This window comes from Hibiscus syriacus, unplaced genomic scaffold (assembly GCF_006381635.1).
Source record: "Hibiscus syriacus cultivar Baekdansim isolate YM2019G1 unplaced genomic scaffold, ASM638163v2 tig00111989_pilon, whole genome shotgun sequence".
Taxonomy (NCBI): Eukaryota; Viridiplantae; Streptophyta; class Magnoliopsida; order Malvales; family Malvaceae; genus Hibiscus; species Hibiscus syriacus.
In genome coordinates, this window is record NW_024063230.1 from 642607 (window position 1) to 667611 (window position 25005).

Here is a 25005-nt window from a genome sequence, read left to right on the forward strand (position 1 = left end):
TTGTCGGTCGCCTATCATGAGGTGATGGTGGAGAAGAGCTCGATGATGTGACGGGATAGGTGATGGCTCTCGTTGTAGAGGTGTATAGTCGGGTCGATTAGGTGATGGCTCTGGGTGAGGTGATGGCTCTCGAAGTGGAGGAAGTGGAGGCTGCTCATCATTCGTGCCATCAAAAAAATGCTGACTAGCTTGCCACCAATCAGTGGCAAGCTCAGCCTCCGTGGGTGTCAGTCTCATTAATGGAGTGTTGGCCTCCTAAAAATATAAAAACTCAAACAAAGTTAAACGTCTACTATTAATAACTTGTTTATATATGATAGTATTTGTGTTAACTTACATTATTTATTGTCGCATATGGTATTAAGTCTTCCCAATCCAACAGACGTTTCCTCTTCCAGGAAATAGCCCTAGGAATATCATTTGAGGTTTTTAATGCATATGCCCTCATGCTGGGGAAAGCCTCGAATATCCAAATCTACAAACAATATAATAACAAACATTAGTAATTGTTAAATAATTAATTATAATTTTGAAAACATTATATAGAAATTCTTACGTTAAAGGCCCAAACAAAGCTTTGACAAAGTGTATTTATACCCATCGCCCCGCAAACTTTTGCGGTCATCAAAGGCAGACGACAACTTAGTCAAGGTAGCTTTCCATATATACGAACCCCACGGAAACAGATTTCATGCATTTAGGTCCTCTACCAATAATATTAGCTCCTGAGGAATAGGTTGTCTAGCCTCTCTGCCTAAAAAGCCAGCATACAAAAGTAGTAGAAGGCATACTCGGACAACATCGACGTCATTCATCCGAGTAAAACCATCTTTTTTATTAAACAATTTCTTCATGTCGTCGACGTGTAAGTTCGGCTTCTCTATTGACTCATCGGGAAAAAACCTGGATAACCATGATGGGCGGGTGATATTACGAGTGTACCGACCTACATCATCGTGTCTGAATCGTAGACCAGTGATTAAGCAGAACTCCTTCCGCCCAAAACAAGTATACGCCGGTGGAAAATAAAACCATATCTCTTCCTCACCACGTTGTATACTGTCGGGTAGATCGCTAGTCATGGTCTGAAGCCACAAATGGGTCAAATTAGCATCTCCACCCGGATGTTGTACTCTCAGCCATGGCCCGAAGCAGGTTTCCTCAAACAATTTTCTTTGTGCAGGTGAAAGCTTCGAAGCAATTGTAGTGGCTAGGCTAACTTTATTCCTTAATGTTAATGAAGCCGAAAAAAATTTCTACAAAAACAATAAACATACCAAGTTAGATATACCAAAAACTACACTGTGAAGATATACCAAAAACAATAAACATATATAGTAGTTTATTCTTGAAACTAAAATTTGCAACACTGTTTTGTCTTTTGGTTGAAATGAAAATCGCAATGCGATTTTGGTTTCGCGTTGCGATTTTCAGTTCGCGTTGCGATTATCTCGTTGCGATTTTCATTTCGCGTTGCGATTTTCATTCTCTCGTTGCGATAGTCATTTCCGCGTTGCGATTTTCATTCTCGAAACTATTCTTCTTCTGCATTACTTCAACCAAAAGTCAAAACAAAGACAAATACTAACTTCACAAGGTTAAATACTAAACAGTTTAGCAGTATTGGCAGCAATCGAATGAATTTAATAAGAAATCTAAGTGAAATGGTTAATCTATTATTGAAATTACCAGTAAACTTATCATTAATTTCAATATGAAAAACCTAAAATAATGCAAAAATTTCAAAATAAAAATAATTAAAAAAACTAACCCTCGGAGGTTGATTTTCCGTTTCTGAATGATTGTGAGGGATTTCTGACCGTGAATGGTTGTGAGGGATTTCGCCGGTGATGGGGACGGAAATCTTCGGAGATGGGGACAGATTTCGCCGTAGAGAGTGAGAGATGGAGATGGGACTGAGTGTTGTGATTTTAGGTTTGAGGTTATGAGTTGCGATTACTGTGGACGGTTCAGTTTCTGATATATTAAGAAAAAATTCGTGTTTGGAATTTGAAAAAAAAATACGCGTTAATACGAATGGCGCTATGTAAATCGCATTGCGATAGTCAGATTCGCATTGCGATTTACGTATTTGCATTGCGATTTTCCTAATTCGCATTGCGATTTACTTAATCGCGTTGCGATTTACGTATTCGCATTGCGAATTATGAAAATCACAACGCGAATACGTAAATCGCATTGCGATTTTGTATTATCGCGTTGCGATAGTCAGTATCGCATTGCGATAGTAATAATCGCGTTGCAAATCTGGAAACTGATTTGTGATAATGGAGATCGCGTTGCGAATTAGCGATCGCATTGCGATTTTGTTGGTCATTTTGGCAAATCCAGAAAAAGTTGGTTAAAATCGTATATTATATGGGATTTTTGGTCACTGAGGTTATTTTCTCTAAAAAAATATCCTATTTTATTGTGTATTAAATTGAAACAAATTTTTACGGGTTTTTAAATGACAAACATTATTATTAAAGTGATGTGACATCCATATCTCGTGTACGGAAGGGTATACGGAGATGGGTGTTACATGAAGAGTTAAGCTCACCTCTTGATTTTTGGTCTTGAGCTTTAGTTTAAAAACCAATTTTCTCGCCGTTTTCTCAGTAGCCAAACATGCTACAACTATTTGCGTCTTTTATGTATTATCATTTTGCTCTTCAAAAAAATAAAAAGAAATCTTCCCTTCTACCCCTTCTTTTTGGCACGTGCTGGTTTATTGTTTTTTTTCCTTGCATCATTGCATGCATTTACGTTTGTCAAGCAGAAAATACTTTAAATGCAACTCTATAATTTTCTATGAAACAATATGTTTGATATTTTGTATGGTAATTACAATTTTATATATAGTTGTTTTCTTCGCTCAATAATTTCATAGGAGTTTTTTTTAATTTGAAAAAGGTGATGTTTCCCATACTTTGATTCACATTGTTTTATTTGATCTTATCCCCTAATTTTCTAATTTCATAAGAATCTATTTAAAACTCTGTTTATGTCCCATTACCAAATATGCTTTTAGCTTCTTTACATCTTCAAATAATAATTTATGTTATCTTTGAATCTAGCAGGCTGTCAAGTATTGACTGTGTTAATTCCGATGTCTCTGTCACTGCTTGGTGTGGAGGAGAAAGAAGAAGAAAAGTGAAGAGAAAGAAAGAAGAAAATTAAAGAGAAAGAAAAAAAGAAGAAAATAAGAAAAATGAAAAAAAAGAAGAGCATGTCAAAATGGTCCAGCAGTGGTGGTCAACAATTTAATTCAGTAGATAATATTGCAGCTATGTTTTTCATCACGCTTATTAACGGATGTTAACTTCAAATGATCATTTTATAACAAACAATATCGTTAGTGATTGCTTTGTGATTTTTTAAACATCAACAGTAAAAACAAACACTTGTCCTAATATTAGTGATCATTATCGTAGTTTACTCTTAAAAAAATGCTAAACACATTAATTTTTTAATAAATTTAATTTTAAAAAATAAAATCTAAATACATATATTTTAGTTAAACCTATAGATTAAGATTTTGAAAGGATGGTTGGGACGGAGATGTAGGCGTCATGTCGGTGGGAAATAAAAGAAAAGAAAGAAAAAAACGTAATTTTTTAATTTTAATTTTAAAATGGAATAATATTTTATAATCCAAATCTGGAACATCTCTCAGAAGATTTCATTCAGAGGGAGAGGGATAGGGAGAGGGAGAGGGAGACAGGGAGAACAATCCCTGATTCAAACACAAGTCTAATATATTGAAGAAAGAATAAAACACAGAAACCAACAGCACCCCTTTTGACTTAATTTTCTTTTGAAAGAATCAAGTTTCTCTTTAGCTGATTCAGTTTCTTCTCGAAAATTGCTCCCCCTTTCCTTTTTTTTTGTGTTACTTTGATTGATTAGAGGAATTGTCTCCAGATTACAGAGAAGTCGAAGTTTTACGAAGATAAGATTTCATTGACTAGAACAGGGAAAGTGAGTTGACTCACTGGGGAACCCGCTGCTGCTTAAGGTAACGTTATTATTTTGTTTCACTTATTTCGTTTGGTTGTTTGGTTGCTGGGGAAGTTACGCTAAAGGAAAAAAAAGTGTTTCGAAAATAGTGTTGAATTCAATTAAATGATTATTTTGTTTCGGTAGATTGGAATGGAAAATTAAGCTTAGTGAAACGTTGTAGTTTTAACTGTGATCAATAGTTTCGTTATCGGTTTTAGATTCGTAGTGGAAGAATATAATTGAATGCAACGTATGAGATCCGAATCGTTATCTTTAGCTTCATTTTTTTATGGATATCTGAAATTGAATATTGTAATCCAACTTGCTATTGTTGCAAGTCAATTGGGGCTTTGCTTTTAGCAGCATTTTAGAAAAAATAAGGATTTTTATTTAACATTGGTTCAGTGGGAAGTTACTTGGATGAAGCTTGTTTGCGAAACTGAACGGTTCACATTGAACATAGTAAAAGTTTCCTGAACTTTAGACCCTCAATCGGTTTGTTAGTGTTGGAGGAGATTCATCAAGGTTTTGGGATGGGGTGTGGGTGTTCAAAACTGTCTGCATGTTGTTGGAGCTTGGATCAGAATGGATCAATTCCTGAAGCTGATAATGTTGGTAAGTGGGAATAGTCAATAGTTATGGTTATTCGTTATGCTAATAGACACTGGTTTTAATACTAAATATGCTGTTTTATAGAAAATGATGACAAGGGTGAAGTTGATGATTTGCCTGCATTCCGTGAATATTCAATTGAAACACTCAAGATGGCTACATCTGGATTTGCCATGGAGAATATAGTTTCAGAACATGGTGAGAAGGCTCCTAATGTAGTTTATAGGGGCAAGTTGGAAAATCAAAGGTGTATTGCCGTTAAACGATTTAATAGGTCTGCATTGCCTGATGCCCGACAATTCTTGGTAAGCAAATGCTAAGCGTATAGCAAGTAGCTTCTTTCAAGATTTCCTGTAATTCATCCCTTAGTTGCTCATACGTGAAAGATGCAAGAACAGAGGAAGAGGAGAAGTTTCTCTATTTGCATTAGATATTGAACTCATGAAATTAAGTTTTTCAGGGTTATTGTCCTCTTGGAGAGAATTTTCTATTTTAGTTAAGTTTCCGATATGTTCTATATGCATGCATATGCCTAATGTCTCTTAATTATAATTGTAACTTTCAAGAACACTTGTTCTAACTAGATTTTGTCTCTTCCCGCTGTTATTAAATTTATTGTGGCAAAATGGCTGCAATTCTAGGTTTGCATTATAAAGCTTCTACCTTCTGACTTTAGCTACTATAACTTTAGGAAGAAGCAAAAGCTGTTGGTCAGCTCCAGAACCACAGGTTGGCGAATTTACTTGGCTGCTGCTGTGAAGGTGATGAGAGGTTACTTGTTGCTGAATTTATGCCCAATGACACGTTGGCAAAGCACCTATTCCATTGTAAGTTCGTGCTTGGTTCCCTTGCTTCAGCTTTAGCATTTAGTTTATATGTTTAGCCCCCCCCCCAATTTGAACAGCTGCCATATATGGTTCTGTGAGTTATGTTGCATTTAGACGTAACTATTAGTGTCCTGCTTTAACATTAACTCTAGAATCCTACTTTCTAGATAAGATAACTATTAGTGTCCCACTTTAACACTAGAATCCTACTTTATTTTCAGTTTGGGTAGATCTTGTACCCAAATCAAGTGTTTAGGGGTTCATCCCAAGAGTTGTTTTGTGGTTGATTTGGAAAATGAGAAATGATATTGTTTTTAATAAAGGGAAATTGGATTGTGTTTTGTTATCTTTTCTATCGAGGTACAGAGTGCCAGCTTGGTTTTCTTCGAAATTTCCAAATCGGACGCTCTTTTGATAGCCTTGTGGGGGACCTTGTGTTAGCTGATCGTGTGATATGCACTGCTAAGAGGCCTTTAAAGGTAGCTAGTTGGTCTCCTCCTCCTTCCGGTTTTGTTAAAGCGAATGTTGACGGCGCTATGGATAAGTGGTGGTCGAAGGGCAGCATTGGTGGGATGATTAGAGATGAGAAAGGAGTGATGCTGGGTTCGTTCTCTGAAGGTATTGGATCCAGACCTCCTATATGGCAGAGTTTATGGCAGTGTTTAAATTTATTTATGGATTTGGGAATGTCGGCAAACGAAGGCTTATTTTGGAATCTGATAGTGCGGTGGCAATGGATTGGATAAAAAATCCAGCTAGTTCCACCTTGATGTTCCTATCCTTAGTAAAACATATTGCGGAGATTGTGGTAGATAAAGGTGTCATTGTGCGGCATGTGGAGAGAGCAGTTAATTGGGAAGCGGATCAATTCGTCAAATTAGGGATTAGTTAAGTGCAGGGGTTTTATTTTTGTTGTTTAGTTCCTAGGGAATATTTGACAGCTTAGGTCATTGTTTAAGTTTGTTCCAGGCTGAGTCATATAAGGAAGTTGTTGTCTGTAGGGTAATTATTTATGTTTTATTGTAGTGCATTTTTGCACAGTGCTGAGAACTTCTAAGGGTTCTTGGCGGTATTGTGATCTTTTTGTACCTGGGTATTATGCAATAAAATTTCTTAGGCACTCTTTTCCTCCTTCCAATGTTCGTTAAGTCTTTGTTGCTTGACGGATATGAAGGGGGTTTTTAATGAGGCCTTCTTTATTCTAAAAAAACACTAGAATCCTACTTTGTAAATAAAATAACCTCTAGTCTATTTAGGACTCTTGACAATTGCTTGTATAAATATCCCTGCTATATTCTCACAATTTGTAACGTGATTAAAAAGATTTTATTTTTTCGAGAATCCTATTTCTACATGGTATCAGTTTAGGTTAAATCCTAGCATATTTTTTTTCCGACGATGGTCCATTCTCAATCATTCGCAGTTCTTTCGGAGGTAGGCACCTCTGTCTCCCACTCGATTTCTATTGACGCAGGTTTGATCTTCTTCACATGTCACCGCTTGTATGGAGAAAATTGTCTTCCCTGGTCCCAATCGGTACGCCTATTCATCACCGTTCGCCGACAACAACAGCTTGTTTTGTCGTCATCGACTGGTAGAAGTGAACTCAAGCAAATCTTCATTCAATTCCAGGTCCTTTTCCGTGCCCAAACACGCTGTGCTGTGCGTGTAGGTAGCCCTAACTTGGCTCAGTTATCTTCAGGTTTTGTTTCATGGATTGTTGAATCAGGCGCTATTGATCATATGACGGGCAATTTCACCCTCTTTCAGAATTTTACAAAGACAGTTTCTTCCTATAATGTTTGCACGGTTGATGGTTCACTTTCATCTATCGCGGGCAGTGGCTCAATTCGAATTAATCGCCATATTATTTTATCTAATGTTCTTTATGTTCCGAATTTGGCTTGCAACCTCCTTTCGGTTAGTAAATTGTCTGTAGATTTGGGTTGCACTTCTTAGTTTAACTATTATATTTGTGAATTTTAGGATTTGAGTTTGGAAATGGTGATTAGCAATGCTTAGCGTTGTGATGGACTCTACATCCTTGAAGCCCCTTATCCGGTTAAAAAATCCGTACCCGCTACTAATATGTCCTCATTTGTTTCCATATCTCCATCTCCTAATGGTGTGTCTGCTGAAATTGTTTTATGGCACTTTAGGTTAAGTCACTCCAGTTTTGCTTATATTGCAAAGTTGTTTCCCAAACTATTCGTTAATAAAAGCCCTACATCTTTTTCTTGTGATATTTGTCATCTTGTCAAACACATTTGCAATACATATACACCTCCTTATAAATCTTCCAAACCTTTTTCAATGATACACAACGACATTTGGGGTCCATCTCGTATAAAAGGCTTAAACGGGGTTCATTAGTTTGTTTCTTTTATCGATAACCACTCTCGTACCACATGGGCTTTTCTCATGCGTGATAAATCTGAGGTTGGGGGCATTTTTAAAAGCTTCCGTAAAATGATTGAGACGCAATTTCAGAGCTCTATTGGTATCCTTAAGTCTGATAATGGTAGTGAATATTTTTCTAACTTGTTAGAGTCTTTCTTTCATGAAAAAGGAATTGTCTATCTCACTTATTGTGTTGATACACCACAACAAAATGGGGTAGCCGAAAGTAAAAATCGTTATCTTCTTAAGGTAACCCGAGCCCTTCTTTTTCTACTCATGTTCCCAAGTACCTTTTGGATGAGGCTCTTTTAACTGCATTAATCTCATGCCCAGTAAAGTTCTTGGATTTAAATGTCATCGGGATATTCTTTCTCAATTTTTTCCTCATTTTAAACCATTCACTACTTTTGGTCCTCTTCTTGTCTTTGGTTGTACTGTTTTTGTTCATGATCATATCCACACTAACTCTAAACTTGATCCCCTAGCAATTCGATGTGTCTTTGTTGGGTACTCCTCTCTTCAAAAGGGTTATCGGTGTTACTCTCCTTCTACCAAGAAATTGTTTACTTCGATGGATGTTACCTTCCTTGAACGTAAACCTTTTTTCTCTAAGTTTGAAATCCAAGGGGAGAGTGAGTGGGAATTTTAACTCTTTCCATTTAATACTGAACTACCCATCAACCTATCTCCTACTGAACCTACTGAAACTCAGCCATCGCCTGAAACAATCACTCAAACACCACCTAATACCACTATCATACCTGATACTGAGAACCTACACCAAACCGTTAACCCAATGGAATCGACTCGAACACCAAATTCATTTGTTTCCATTCATTTACCAGACTAATCTTCTTACCTATAAAGGGCGACCTAAACACACCTCACCTGCCCCCACACTGCTGACGCATTGTCAAGAGCTAGAACCATTCCTTGGAAAGTGAAGAAGGCAATCGAGTAATTTGGATGTTTTGGTTGATAGAGTGAGTTACCGATGCTAAAAAAAATGGAGTAAGAATGTGTACAACTCATCCTATTAATAAATTTGTTGCTTATGGTAAACTAATCTTTAGTTTTAAGATATTTACAACTAAGATTGAAAGCATTCGCATTTCAGAGACCATAAGCTTTAAAAAATCCTGAATAGAAGAAGGCGTTAGAAGAACTTCCGGATCTTGAAAGCAACAAAACCTGGGTTATTGGTGATCTTCCTAAAGACAAGAAAGCAGTTGGCTGCAAATGGATCTTCACAGTCAAATACAAGGCAGATGATAGCATTGAGCGATATAAGGCCAAACTTGTGGTAAAAGGGTTCACTCAAACTCATGGAGTAGACTACCAAGAGACTTTTGCTCCAATTGCGAAACTCAACATTATAAGAGTACTTCTATCCTTAGTAGTTAATAAGGATTGGATACTTCATCAATTTGATGTCAAGAATGCATTCCTCAATTGCAATCTTGAAGAGGAGGTTTATATGTGAATTCCATCGAGGGTACGGATGCAATCAGAAAATCAGCAAATATGCAAGTTATTAAAGTCATTATATGGATTGAAACAATCTCCTAGGCCTTGGTTCGATAGATTCACGAAGGCACTTTTGTAAGACAACTATAAGCAATGTTAATCAGATCACACTCTATTTATAAAGACCGTTCTAAACAAGAAAATGACAATCTTAATTGTCTATGTTGATGACATTATCATAACAGGTGATGACTCGAAGAAATAGTGAAATTAAAGGCGGTACTACCAAGAGAATTTGAAACCAAGGACGTAGGGATCTTGAGATATTTTTTTTAGCATGGAAGTGGCGAGATTGAAAGAAGAGATTGTCATAAACCAATGAAAGTACATTCTGGACTTACTTTCTTAAATTGAGTTGACTGGTTGCAAGCCTTCGGAAACTCTCATGGAAGCAAATCTGAAGTTAAAGAAAGATGGAAATCCGGTAAATAAAGAACAATACCAAATGTTAGTAGGTAAACTCATCTATTTGTCACTTACTCGACCAAATATAGCCTTTTCTGTTAGTATTGTGAGCCAGTTCATGAATGATCCTAGAGAAGAACATTTGGAGGCAGTATATCGAATTTTGAGGTATTTAAAGATACACCTGGACATGGGTTAATTTTCAAAAAAAAATGAAGATAGAAAAATCAAGATTTTCTCAAATTCAAGTTGGGTTGAAGAATTAACATATAGGGATCAACTTCGGGTTATTGTTCGTTTGTATGGGGAAACTTGGTGACTTGGAGAAGCAATAAACAAACCATAGTTTCCAGGAGTTGTGCTGAAGCATAATATCGGGCAATAGCACTTGGAATCTGTGATGGCATTTGGTTACAAAAACTCTTAATTGAGCTAGAAGTTTGCGACAGAACCTACTTTGAACATCAGAGTGATAGTAAGTCGGCCATAAGTATTGCTAAAAATCCAGGACATCACGATAGAACCAAACATGTGGAGATCGATAGACACTTCATTGTTGAGAAGGTGAATGGCAGAACAGTAAAGCTAAACTATATCTCTTCAAAAGATCAATTAGCCTATGTCTTGACTAATGCGTTTCCAAGGATCAATTTCAACGAGATTACATCCAAGTTGGGTCTCTATAACATCTACTCCCCAGCTTGAGGGGGAGTGTGAGTTATGTTGTGTTTAGATGTAACTATTAGTGTCCTACTTTAACACTAACTCTAGAATCCTACTTTGTAGATAAGATAACTATTGTGTCCTACTTTAAATCCTACTTTGTAAATAAAATAACCTCTAGTCTATCTAGGACTCTTGACAATTGCTTGTTTAAATATCCCTGTTGTACGTGAATAAAAAAGATTTAATTTTTCCGAGAGTCCTATTTCTACAGCTTCAAATAAATCTAAAACTTTTCAATATCTGCTGAATTGTGGTTCTTTCCTATTAAGTCATTAGATTTTGATTCTTTGTTCGCTATACCTTGATCGTTATAAATAAATGCTAGTTCAAATGTACCTTAGTATTGAATTTGGGTTTTCAGGGGAAGCACAGCCGATGAAGTGGGCAATGCGACTAAGGGTTGCTTTGCATCTTGCAGAAGCTCTAGAATATTGCACCAGCAAGGGACGTGCCTTGTATCATGATCTAAATGCTTATAGAATAATTTTTGATGAAGTATGTTATTTATTTACTTTTTCATCCATGGAAATTAGTATTATTCATTAGTTATGCATGGTGATTTTCAGGAGGGGAACCCTAGACTTTCATGTTTTGGTCTGATGAAGAACAGTAGAGATGGCAAAAGTTATAGCACAAACCTGGCGTTTACTCCTCCCGAGTATTTGAGGACAGGTGCTTATCTTAACAAGCAATAAGGCTCTTACGTGCATGCTCATCTTTTTTACTAGCAGCAGCATATTTGGAATTCTGCTGGTTCTATTTATGGGCTAGGCTGTTGAATGTCCATTAGGTAAACCCAGTTAGGAATTAATCAGGTTGTTAATATATTATTTCTGCATGCGACTCTTCCCCCCCCCCTTTTATTTGGTTATGCAATATGTTATAGATTAGTGGACTACATATAGAGAATTGCTGTTTTTCTTGTTGATGCAAGTAATTTTCTTTTCTTTCGTTATCTGTTGATTTATATGACGAGCAAAATATCTAGAAGAAGGTATATGCTCTTGAGGTGATACTGCATGACATCTCTTGGTTTCCTTTCCTTACCAACAGCTCTTGAATCTTGTCAAAGCTTAAGCGAAAAGCACCTAATCAGAGGACAAGAGGAGAACCCGTTTATGTTGATACTGCAAGATAGCATTGTGATAGAATTCTGTTTAAATACTGTTTATACGGGACTGCAAATATGCTATATGCTCTTTATAGATGTACATGTTGTAACATCTGTTAATTCTTACCACTGGGGTTGTGTGGTTCTATTTACTTTGCTGGAATACAACAGTTACATCCAGTCTTATGTGCTTGTTCTGTTCACCTTTTCTGGGATGGTTTAGTATTCCAAATTATTCTAGTGTTTTGTCTCTTATGCAGGAAGAGTAACACCAGAAAGTGTTATGTATAGTTTTGGTACCCTTCTGCTTGATCTTCTCAGCGGAAAACATATTCCTCCAAGTCATGTAAGTATATCAGGGACTATTCTGATGCAATAGACTCATTGCAAAATACATGTTTCTTTATATCATCTTGAATGGAGTTTCACTAGTCCAACGTGAAGAGACATGATTGGTGATTTAGGATAGTGCTTGTCAATCTTAGGATTGTAAGTTGATATTTTTGAAGGTTTCCATTTCAAGATCCTTAGCATGTGCGACAGACAACTAGACTTTGAAAATTGGTTCTGGAGAGAATTTTCTTGAAGTAATACCACATCAAAAATTTATTTCTGGACTCTTGTTAAGATTCAGACCAAAACCTCTAAATGACACCACTTTGAGTCGGTTCCTGTCTAGATGCATATGCATTTGATGGAATAAAACTTTGTAAGTACGTTTTCTTCTGGTTATTATATTGAGTGTTTGTTCTTATGGGAGTGCCACTTTGTGCCTGCGAAACTGAATGTTATGATATAATTTTTGTTGCTCACATTTCCATTTTATGATGGCATAGTTACACTAGCTGCTGTACCCCTGAAATTTAAGTGTATTACTTCCTTCAGGCACTGGACCTTATCCGTGACAGGAACATTCAGATGCTGATAGATTCTTGTTTGGAAGGGCAATTTTCAAATGATGATGGAACTGAGTTAGTTCGTTTAGCATCACGATGTTTGCAATATGAGCCCCGTGAACGGCCAAATCCGAAGTCATTGGTTGCTGCATTAATTCCTCTTCAGAGGGACACTCAGGTTGTTTGTCTTCTCTATTTCTCATGTAATTTCATTTTATAATGTCCAAATTGACACTTTCAAAACCATTTGTACATTATGGCTTCCATTGGAAATATTCTATTCTCTAGCTTTCACTTTTCTTAAAAATAGGAATCATAGTTTCTTGACTTGCTTGTTTGGTCTAGAGAGAGAGAGACTCGTTCTATAAATGGTAAATCTTAATGTTTTTAATACTTCATTCCATACAGGCGAGATAGTGGTTGGCATGCAGACTCTCTCACTCAACTCCAAATAGATATAGATGTTATTTTATGTACAGTCATTAGGTTTTTTCTATTTTAAAGTTGAATAATACTTTTCCTTTTGTTGAGAAGTTTCCTTTTTCAATTAATTCTGAAGGTCCCTTCTCATGAATTAATGGGCATACTTCATGGAACTGATGCTGTTCCTTTATCACCATTTGGGGAAGCTTGCTTAAGAATGGATTTTACTGCCATCCATGATGCTCTAGAAAAGCTTGGATATAAAGATGATGAGGGTGCTGCTAATGAGGTCCGTTTCATCTTAAAAGTGAGCAATTTTCATATATCGTTTGGCCTTAAAACTTAACAAATCAAGGTTTGGCATAGTCGTTGTTACTTCCCCCTGGGAGGTATAAGGTCCAAGATTCAAATTCCATTTTCACCCCTTGGAACTTGTCCATATGAACAAAAAATAAAAAGAAGGCCTTCAAGCTCATTTCCAACTAGTCATTAGAAGCTATGATTTTCTTCACATTAATCTGTGGTTGTTGTGGCAAGAGTGTTGACTTTTTCTATATCATTTATGGGGATGCAATTTAAATTGCCAGTATAACCATTTCTTCTTAACTGTTTAATATAATTGAAATATTTTATTCTTTGCTTTTTTGGTTTTTTTGGGTGTCTAATGCTCAAGAATGCATCTAGATCTGGTTACTACTGTTTCTTGTTCTGCTGATTAGGCTGAAAGTCATCATTATTATCAGTGGCATAGGAGTTCAAATTAGCTTGCTACCTGCATATCTATATAATTAAGTGCATATACACCCCGCCAACACACACACATATATATATATATATATGCGTGTGTGTGTGTATACATGCATAAATGTCATGCTCTTAAGATACTACTAATATGACCAGTTTATTCGTAAATGATCTAATCTGTTACATGTCTGCTCTTGCTTTGTTCATTATAATGTGTAGGCATGGCAGACTTCTTATTTAGATTTTATACTATATCATTTTGTTAATATTGCGTTGTTTCAGATTTTTCATGTAAATGACTACTGGTTGTGTTGCTTGTTTCAGCTGTTTAGTGAGTGCTTTTCTCATTGCTGTTTTTATGGTTTGCAGCTTTCCTTCCAGATGTGGACAAACCAGATGCAGGAAACATTGACATCGAAGAAAAAGGGTGATGTTGCTTTTAGGCTTAAAGACTTTAGATCTGCCATTGAATGCTATTCCCAGGTTAGAATTAGTTCACAATTCTTCCCCAAGTGCCAAAGGCTTTTCCTATCAATGTCTTCTTGCCAATTAAAACTTCTTATTGGAGGCAGATTGAGATAGCCAGATATTTTGCTCTTGATGATGTTTATCATCATCATCATCATCATCATCACTACACTTTCTGCTGCATTGTAATCTATTATGATTTTCATCATCATCCTTTTGTAAAAAGTTGCTAGGATCTAATTAGTGCCATTAGTGTCCCAAAAAAGATAGAGGATAGTAATTTTGATACTCGTTGCCATGGTTGGACTTAAAAGGGTGTAAATTTTTTGTAAATTATGATATCCATAATGCATTTCTGAGAGCTGACAGTAACTAAATTCATTTCCCAGTTCATTGATGTTGGAACCATGGTTTCCCCAACGGTTTATGCTCGACGTTGTTTGTCTTACCTATTTGCAGTGCAAGCACAAGTAATATCTCCTATTTGGCATATTGCATCCTACTTGCAAACTGCTGCCCTACTTGCTCTAGGGAAGGAGGATGAGGCACAAGCTGCTCTTAGGGAGGCTTCTGGGCTTGAAAGTAAAAAGAATGCAACTTCTTGACAATGATCAAAGCTAAAATAAGCCGCTCTCCAATCAACCCAAAAGAGCAAAATAAGCTTCTCTATTTTCAGGTAAGATAAATAACAAGTTTATAACTTCAAAGAAACCTTGGATATAAAGAATGCATGTGATTTTGGTCCTCTCTGTGCATGTGTGGTTTGGTTCACGGTCAGCTCAAAACATTCTTTTACATGATATTGGATATGGGTTGGATTTGTTCAGTTTGGTGGGGCTATTGGGACAAATCCGTTGTTTTTGTTCTTACTGACATTTCCCAACACAATGACTTTTGAGGGGAACAATTAGGGAACAGATTATAATAGTTGTAGAGAAGGGTTTAATTGTTTAAAATTGCATGTTTAAAGGGTGAATACGAAGATGATGTCATGCTTGTAATTTATGTACAGTACTTCTGGTTATGGCCCCTCATTTGGAGAAGCAATTTGCTGTTCTTTTGTATGTTGTTAGCTTGTTAATTTTTATTACATCACATGGAAGGAAAGATTTTGTCATTGCAAACAACTTAGTTCCAATGTTCAATGATTTCCCCCAACAGATTTATATTTTAATTAGATGTCTGCGCCCACCTGAAATGCAATTTTTGTAAGCTCTATTAGTTTTTGTTCACTTCTTTTATGTTCTAAAATTATTTGATACATTTTACAGAACTTTAACGTTATTTCGAACAACAGGACAAGTAAAAATATGGAGAATCCCCAGGTAGAAGCGTTGAAGGTTCATCATTATTACAACCCATTTTTCTATATTATTTAGAAGGGCATCGGCATCGGCATTGGCCAAAGCATGGCTACAAAGCATTACATAAACCGTTCTTGAAAAGCATGCATATATATAGTTAATTTAGGGTAAAGAAGAAGACAAGAACACAATCTTTTCCTCACATTGTTTGCAGAGGAAAACATGTGGGATCTCTTCATTATTTGGAATCCTAACACACCTTGTATGCTGCCAGACTTCACAAATATCACACGATATCAACCTTTCACCATCATCCTCTTTGGCTCCACAAAGGCAATCCACAATCCCAGTCCCACTACTGTCCTCCGATCCTATCTGATCATCGTTGCTACCGATGAAAACAAGTTTCTGGCCCATTTCAACCGATCCCACCACCAAATCCGATCCCTTCACACTCATATTCGCCACGGCTTCCACAACAAAACTCCTCAGCCTCCAATACACTTCTCTGAAACACTTCTCCACCTCCTGCCTAAGCTCATCGAAGGTAGTGTTTTCGTTGAAACTTACACATTCATATGGGAGCATCGGTTTCTTCGACCCTTCATCTATCCCTTCATTGTTTCTCAATGTGACTGTACAGAAGAGCTTGAATGAGTTTCCCCGGATCGGAAGTTGTTCTTCGGTATATTCTTTCAGAAGGAATTTGGTATCGAGAATTATCCTGGTTGCCATTGGTATTGCCGAGAGAACCCCAGTGCTCATTGTTGGCTTTTGATCATTCAGGATATGCTTGTATAGATATCCAATGTCCTTCATTAGTTGAACCTTTGTAATCTTATTTCTAGGCTTTGCTTTGGAATTGTTCATAATGAGGGCCTCCGAGTTGGGAAATACAGTGGAAATATCTTCCAGACAATATTCTAGTACTTTAGTTACGGGGTTTAAGCAACGACGAACCAAGTAGTTTCCCACTATGTGATTCCCAAGCGATTTGAGAACAAAATCAAGCAGCCCCGTGTCACCAATATAAGCTCTTGCAGCATCCCTTACTTCTTGCCTTGAAACCCACCTGAACTCTCTGTTTTTTAGAGCTTCGACGATAACCCGAGTGGCTGCTTCAACTCGCTTCGGTGACCATCTGCAGTTAGTCTCGACTGTTGTGGGGTTACAAGAACTGGTTATGTTTTCTTCTGGAAGTCGAGACCTCAGCTTCAACATGAAATGTAACAGGTCCCCTAGGGTCACTATGGAATGGTCTGACAATGCTTGATACCTGGAGAAAATGACTGAAACTTCATTGTTGGAGATGCTGAGATGATGATTTAGCAAGCACAAAGGTATCCCTTGGATCGCTTCGATGGCTTTCTGATAAATCGGTTTGTTTACCCCGTAACATCCTCGTCCAAATTTGTATCCCCAGCGACCGAACCATGGATGACCATATGCTACACCATAAAGCAACCTCAACTCCATGCCCCGTTTCCTTGATGTGTCGCACAAACTCACCTTCCTAAGAGATCATGCATATAAAAATTGTTGAATTTCATGGTATTTGAATTATAAGTTGCAAGTAAAATAACCTAACCTGGCTTGCAAACCAGTGCATAAACGGTCCCAAAACTCGGTGATCTGATAGCCAGCCAACTGATCCGAACCCATCTCCATGCCATTGACACATAGTAAATGCCCAAATCCATTAGAATGAAAGACACCATGCATGATATGGCCTTTTAATTCCACTAAGTTCAGCTTACCCTTTTCTGGATTCGACTCATAGGAATTGGTTTCATCACAGTTGAAACAAGAAGCTACGGTGTCTTTAGATGGTAACAAGAAATGGTACTTCTTATTGCAGATCATATGGTTCCCCCAGCCTGTGCTATATGAAGAAACAAATTACAACTAATCTGTGAAAGAAAAAAATATTAGTGAGAAGATTATGGAACTAGACTTCACCAACATATCGACAATGCTTGCAATGAAGGTTGATCGACGACGCTCGAACCGGTTCTTCAACGACGAACAAAAGTACATTCAACGGAGGATGTCGATGGACTTCGAGCTGAAACGTCCAGCATAACACTCCATCATTGCAGAGATTCATCTCCAAATTACCATATTCAACAAGTGCTTTAACGTTATTCCTGAATGAACCATCAAACTCAACAGGGCAACCGTTCTCGCCGAAACTCTTGAACTTGAAAATCCTTTCACCCCCTCTTCTTCTCTTCCTACAACCACCACCACCATCCAAATATGATGACATCTTCAAGAAAAAAATCTATGGAGTTTTCCTCAGAAATTTCAAGCTTGTGAGAAAAAACGGAATGGGATTACATCCTTAGATATAGTGCCGCTAGGGTCACACAGATTGTGCCTGGAAATAAATTTGGAGATGATTTCAAAAGAGATTGTCAATAGACAAATAGTTATCGAAGTTTAAGATGAGGGATTTGGTGTCTCACTATGTGCATGAATTGTTTGAAAACTTGTAACTCCCCATGCAAATCTATGGCTAAAGGTATTTATGCAGTTAAAAAATGGCGCCACGCTTGAATCGTGTAGGGTATTTAGGGGTTTATATATTGCTGTTTGTTCCGACAAATTTTGTAGTCAGCTAGAACATGTTAAGTTGTTGGTTTTTATCTTTTAAGGATTCCACATAAACACCATATTTCTTCGCTAACTACCCTTTCGAATTGATTAAGAAAAGAGTTTGTAATTGGACTTAGAATTTTCCATGGACAATAATCAGAATTGTTCAGAGACAACAATAGAAGCACCCCCTGGTTCTAGAATCTCAATCTTGTTGGAAGTAGGTAGGAGGATGTTATTTTCTGACAAATGGAGTTTTGGTCATATAATATAAGTGTTGTAATTGTGGAAAGCTTACCTTGGTTTATTACAGAGTATTTGGTTGTTAGAAATGCGGTTGTGCTCAGGGACAGACTGAGGGGTTGATCGCACCTTTGGAAATTTCAAATTTCTCTTTTGTTTAGGCAATTTTTTTTAATAATTTTTATTGATGATCTAGTTTCACACTTACTAAATTTTTGTTATAAACTTTTTAAGTTCACATCTCTTGACATAAAATTATGCGTTCGTTCCAGGTTTTGCTTGTTACAAGAAAGAATATCCCATTAAATCACAAGGGACTTCCCATTACATGGATAGTACCCAACTCATGTAGCCGAAATATCAAACATGCCACATTCATTTGAATAACTTAAGTTCAACGTAGGATAAGCTTGTATATGAAATTTTCCTGCATCAATCAGATTGATTTTATGTTCTATGGAACCAAAAAAAGGAAGTATCAGAAATCAATTATCAGCCATATGAATAATCAGAAAGAACTGATTAGATAACAGGTAACGGCATGAAGAAGATCATCTGAAACATCTAAAATAGGGAGCTAAATGATATATTCTTGGTAACTACAAGCCGAAAGCCAATATTGATGATGATTATTGGCTAATCCACTGGAAATCTATTTGGAACTGAAAAAACTTAACCTATAACCGATGATAGTTGTTTCCGTTGTTTAATGTCAATGTATGAGGGAGCGTAAAGGCCATAGTTTGAATCCATGCCCCAGATCACTTCAAAACCAGCAAAAACACCTCTTCTAGGGCTGTCATGCTGTTCCGACAACAAAATAACAAGTATCAATTTAAGGTTAGAAAGCTGAAAAGCGGCTGATTTCGTCTCGGTTAATATGGAACACGTCTTGTTGTTCCCGTGCCAAAACTGCCACAATTTTTGGGGATGCAGACATATTGCTTTATGTTTGGAGTCAAATGGAAGCGTCAACAACCAAATCCTCTAGAAGGCTGTCTACTAACTCTGAACAACTACCTCGAGTCGGATATCAGTCCATGTTCCGGATTTGTGCAAATCCTTTTAAACAAGTTGCTGTAATGTTTGTTGTGGCAGGTCTGAGAGGAGGACCCAATCAACATGTCTCAACACTTCATGAATCATATTTTTTGATAACACTGCTCGTCGAGGATGCAGGTTGAGAAGTGACATCCAGGGGGAGAATCTAAAATAACGTTGATATATCTCAAAAAGGATTTCACTTATGTAGCTAAAAAGCAGCTTCCGATCAGCACGGGACTGCTTAGGCCATACGACTACTTTATCAAGCAAGGATGTGTCAAGTATTTGGTCAGACAAATGCAATCTCTCGGAGAGCTCATCCCAATTAAGACCAGAAACTTGCAGAACTTCTCTTATGCATTCAGACAAAGATCCTTGCTTTTTCTCGGAAGAAACTGCATTATTCTTTGGATCAAAATGGGATTCCAAGAGAGAAGTTGCATAGTGTTCTTCAATATCTATACAAAATGGTTTGGCCGGTAGCTCAGCTGTGCAAGATTTTGATGCTAACTCAGTACTAAAACAAAGATGTACTCTATACAGAAGTAATTTTTCTACGAGATGTGAAGATACTATTTTTTTTTTCTCCATTTTCTATTATTATTATTTATTATTATTATTATTTTATATATTATTATTATTATTATTTTATTTATTATTATTAAAATTATTATTATTACAAACAGGCCAAGTCCGGCCCAACCCAGTGACCCAAATACGGTGGCCCAGACCTAAAGGCCCAAATGTGTAATCCTAAACCCGTTTAGGGTTTGTATCTCAGCCCCAGCCGCCATCAGCTATCCACCGTTGGTTCTGGCATGATCCAACGGTCCATACGCGTCCAGATGATACCAACAGCAAACCCTAGGGTTATGATACCCTAGGGCCACGACGCCGGCCGCCTCTCTGACACCTCCATCAACCGCTGCCACGCTTCAACAAAAACATCCAGAGGAAGCAAGGAACGCCGTCCACGTTTCAACCATGGGGTGAGTCACCACCTACGGTTTGGTGACTCACCGAACTCCACCCTTGGGACCAGTCCGAAGCAAGCTCCGTGGTGGCCCTATAAAGCCACTACCGAACCTGCAAAGAAGAGGGAGGCAACCAACAGAGAGCAACAAAAAAAACAAAAACAGAAAACAAACATCGTCGAAGCACTAAACATCGTCGGAGAACAGAAAATACCGAAGGTATTTTCATAGATCTACTCCGATTAAGAGTCTTTTTGGGAAAACAAAGGTCGGAATCGACCTTGGGGAAATTAGGGCTGTATTTTAGTGTAAAATTTTTTTTTCCGGCCACCGAAGGCGGTGGCCGGCGACAGAGTTGGCGACGGTTCAAGGCTGCCGACCGGTGACCGGCTTCCCTCCGATGAGGGAAGCTAGAGAGAGGCGAGAGAGTTTTAAACTCTCTCAGTTTAGAGAGAGAGAGTGAAAGTGAGAAATGAGAGAGCCGGCCCTTCGGGCCAGCCGTTTCGGGTTTAAATAGTCCTCCCCGAACGACGTCGTTTTGGGGAGGGCTATTTGTGTAATTTTTAAACGTTGTCCGTAGTCCCTCTATTTTATATGTTTTACATTTTAGTCACTGAATCAAATTTAGGATCCTTTTAATTTGGTCTCTAAATTTTATTTATTTATATTTTAGCCCTTAACCGTAATTATAAATATTTTAGATAAAATACATATTTAGTCCTTTAGTTTTAATAATTAATATTTTAATCCCGAGTACATATTTTTAATTTATTTTAATCTGATATTCGAATTTTATATAATTTTAGTTTAGTCACTAAATTAATAAATAAGGAGAATAGCATATTTAGTCACTCAAATTTTAAATAATTAATTATAAATTAGGTATTTAATTCTATTAAGTTACAATTTAGTCACTAATTTCAATTTTTTATTTTAAATATATAGTTTTAATTTTGTTCATTGTTTAGTTATATGTTAATTTTATATGTTTAGAAATGACCATCCAACTCAGTTGGTAGAGCACAAGGTTATTAACCTTGAGGTCGTGGGATCGAGTCCCACGGAGGGCATTTCATAATTCGGAGGTCTCTTACAGAAGCTACTCTCAACCTGGTGTTGGGGGTAGCCTACTATCTTACCTCCCCCTTACCCCATACATATGGGAAAAAGGGACAACCATTTATTTATTTTAATTTTATATGTTTACTTTTTATTATTACTATTATTATTATTATTTAACCATAAGTATATATATTTATAATAAATAATATGTATTTTATTAAAATCTTAGTTAATTATTTTTAACTTATTTTAATCCTATTTTAATATTTATTTATTTTCCAATATTAGGAAAGGGCAGTCTTAAAATAACTGGATGTCCATTTTTTGATATTTTTAAATAAATAAATATCTTATTTTATAAATTATATATTAATTGTTTTAATTATTTATTTATTTTTTAATATCAAAGAAAAGAGCTGTCTTAAGGCACCTAGAAGTCATTTTCTGATATTTCTAAATAAATAAACATTTTATTTATAAATATATATAAATTAATATATATTTTCTATAATTATAATCTTAAAATAATAGGATTATAAATTAAATATATTTTGAATTTTTAATTTCTAATAATAGAGACAATTTCTAATTTAAAAAAAGTACCAATTTTGGGCGTCGTAGGGGTGCTAATCCTTCCCTAAACGTAACCGATCACGAATCCTTTTTTTTATTATTAAAAAGAACGAATTTTTGGTTAAAACGCAGATCAGTTTATCTTTTAATCGATGTTTTCTTAAAAACTCTTTTAAAGGATGATTTTTAGGTATTCGACCTACCTGACCCAAAAGGCCGATGGCGACTCCCAAATTATTTTAAAAAACCATTTATTCATATCACTTTTCCCGCCAAGTAAAAAATTCGTGCCCGGACGAAAACTGGTTACGACAGCTTGGCAACTCCACTGGGGATCTGGTCAAACTTTTAAAATCAATTATAAATTGTCTCTATTAATTATAAATTAAAATTCATATATTTAATTTATAATTCTTTCTTTTCAAAATTTTTATATACTTATTATTTTTATAGTATTTATATTTATATTCCATTTTACTTACATGTATTTTATTTCATTATTTATTTTTTCTGTCAGAGGTTTGAACATTTCTCCTCACACACAACACTTGCATTGCATAACATAAAGCTCTATAATTGAGTTTGTCCCTTTTAAGTGGTAGTGAAAGCGACGTCTTCGTGAGAATTTATTCTCCGTGTAAGACCTAGCAAGTAACTTTCGGGGTTCGTATGCTCTATGTCTTCGTGAGAATTGATTCTCTGTGTCAGGCATAGAGAAGTGTATCCCCTTGAATTGAACTCGATCCACTTTAGTCTGTGATGGACTAGGATTGAGGGTTAACAGCCCAAGGGGGCACTAACAAGGACAATTCGGGTACCTTTATTCTTAGATTTGAAACCATGCATATAATAAACCCTAGAAACTCTTCCGATCTGAAGCCATGCTGAAATTTTGTCCAAAATAGGTGTACACACAGGAGAAATGAATTCTAACTTTCCTTTTAATTAATTTATTTATTTTCTTACTGATTAAATTGCACGTGAATTTAAATTATGAAGAAAGCATCTTTAAATAAAGATAATTAGGTAGACATTATTATTAAATTATTTTTTTATTATGTAAACTAATTCATTTCTTTTTGTGTGTTCTTTATTTCTTCTGTTTGCATAGCATCATACAAGATAAAAGGCATTGATCCTCGTGTTAATTGTCTCATTGGAAAACCTTCATCCATGGATAAAAAGTGTTCAAATCAAATAGTTCTAAACTCAGAAGTAAGACAGTGGGCTGAGGACTTACAAAGACAAGGAGGAGACAGTCTGCAAGATGACTATGTATCTGACTTGGCCAGTTATGCTCCAGTTTCGCTAAAAAGAAATGATATGCAAGATTTGCGAAGCATTTGGGAAAGTTGGGACTCAAACAAAAAGTTGCAGTTTTATCAGACTTACGGAGACATCCCATATTTGCTCTATGTCGAAGTTGATGATGACTTACTTTGAGCCCTAATTCAATTCTAGAATCCAGGGTACAATTGCTTCACTCTCAATAAGGAGGACTTGGTCCCTACTATTGAAGAATACACAACTTTGCTACATATAGAAAGGGCTTTGAAGAATCGAATTTATTCAAGGTCAATTAAAACTCAACCTTTTCGAGTTAAATTAGCAAAGATTGCCGGAGTACGAGAGGAATGGTTGGTATCCCGTACAAAACAAAAAGGCAAAAGCGAAGGCATTGCTTGGACCAACATTAAAGAACTTATTCAGAGTCATCCAGACACTAAAGTACGATTCGATCTCTTTACTCTGGGTATGTATGGTATGGTCATCTTCCCAAAAGTATTGGGATATATTGAAGCTGCAGTAGTAGATTTGTTTGAGCAGCTACCAAAAAAGATTAATCCTGCATCTGCAATTCTAGCAGAGACTTTCAGATCATTAAACGCTTGTAGAAAGCTATGAGGTGGAAGATTCTCATGGTGTACCCAATTGTTATATGTCTGGATCCGTAGCCATTTTTGGAGGACATAAAAGGTTTCATACCAGCGCTTTAATACGGACTACTCACCATTAAAAGAATTTCTGGAGCAAGAATGGCCGAAAGAAATTACGAAAGATATGTGGATTAATGCCTTTCGAAATCTGCAAAGCGATGACATTGTTTGGCGAGCCCCGTGGCAAATCCAAAGGGAATTCTTTTACAAATGTGGTGATTACAACTGATTGTGGGGAGGAATTGGATATGCACCACTTCTGGTCATAAGACAGTATGAAGGTCGTCAATTTGTACCTGCCACTGCTGGATTACATTCGTCTGAGTTCGCATTCCATAGCAAAAATTATAAAAGAAATATCATGGAGGCTTTTACAGCTTGGAAAATAACTTTTTGTATCCGAGCTAAAGTAGCAAAAGAAATGCTAACTCCTGATTATGAGGAATGGAGATCTGTCAGGAAAAATGAAAATATTCCTCTACCAGACCAAAATGAAGATATCTCTATGGAAGATCGCATTAAAGTGGTTCCATCAGAGATTGAAATCCTGAGAGCTGAGTTTGAAGTAGAAAGATAAGATTGGTCAAGAGAATTAGAGCAAATGAGATGAGATAAAGCTATGTTGGGTGTTGACATTGATTTTCATTCATCACAATGTGCAATGTTGAGAGAAAAAAAAGAAAAAGTTGATGGTGAATTCAGAGCATTAAAGAAAAATTACCAGGAGTTATATAAATCCCGGAAAGCATCAGGACCGAGCCGATCAACAGTACAGATGACCAGAGAATTGAACATCGAGAAAAGTTGAGTTGAAGATCTGAAAGGAAAGAATAGTTGTCTACTCAAAAGCCTTGAGAAAGGAAAGCAAAAAATGGAAGATTTTGAGGTTGACAGAAGAGAGCGAATTATAAAACACAAAGCTAAACATCGCGAGATCATGAATGAAATGCAAAGAGAAATGGATCAAGCCAAAGATTTAGAAGAGATGAAGAATGACATCTTTGATAAATTTGAAGGTGAGAAAAATATCATGTTCAAGGGATTTGAATCTGAAATGAACCATCTGATTGCCGAACTTGAAGTCAGAGGCCAAAGGATTGAAGAGTTCAATGTTGAAAAAGGAAAA

At 36.5% G+C, this 25005-nt stretch overlaps 2 protein-coding genes across 2 annotated transcripts; one reads left to right on the forward strand and one right to left on the reverse strand.

Moving 5' to 3' along the window:
* Nucleotides 1-3738: 3738 nt before the first annotated feature.
* LOC120173872 (serine/threonine-protein kinase BSK7-like) lies at nt 3739-15205 on the forward strand. Its single transcript, XM_039180921.1, has 11 exons — nt 3739-4021; nt 4411-4620; nt 4702-4922; nt 5309-5444; nt 10864-10997; nt 11069-11174; nt 11874-11959; nt 12499-12687; nt 13069-13221; nt 14046-14159; nt 14534-15205. Exons 2-11 carry the CDS (start codon nt 4539-4541, stop codon nt 14747-14749), a joined length of 1437 nt encoding a protein of 478 aa, XP_039036852.1. The 5' UTR covers nt 3739-4021; nt 4411-4538; the 3' UTR covers nt 14750-15205.
* Nucleotides 15206-15505: 300 nt separating this feature from the next.
* On the reverse strand, nt 15506-17847 carry LOC120173860 (PHD finger protein MALE STERILITY 1). The gene is made up of 3 exons (XM_039180911.1): nt 17408-17847; nt 17037-17325; nt 15506-16961 (listed from the first exon to the last, which is right to left on the reverse strand). Exons 1-3 carry the CDS (start codon nt 17715-17717, stop codon nt 15611-15613), a joined length of 1950 nt encoding a protein of 649 aa, XP_039036842.1. The 5' UTR covers nt 17718-17847; the 3' UTR covers nt 15506-15610.
* Nucleotides 17848-25005: the final 7158 nt, after the last annotated feature.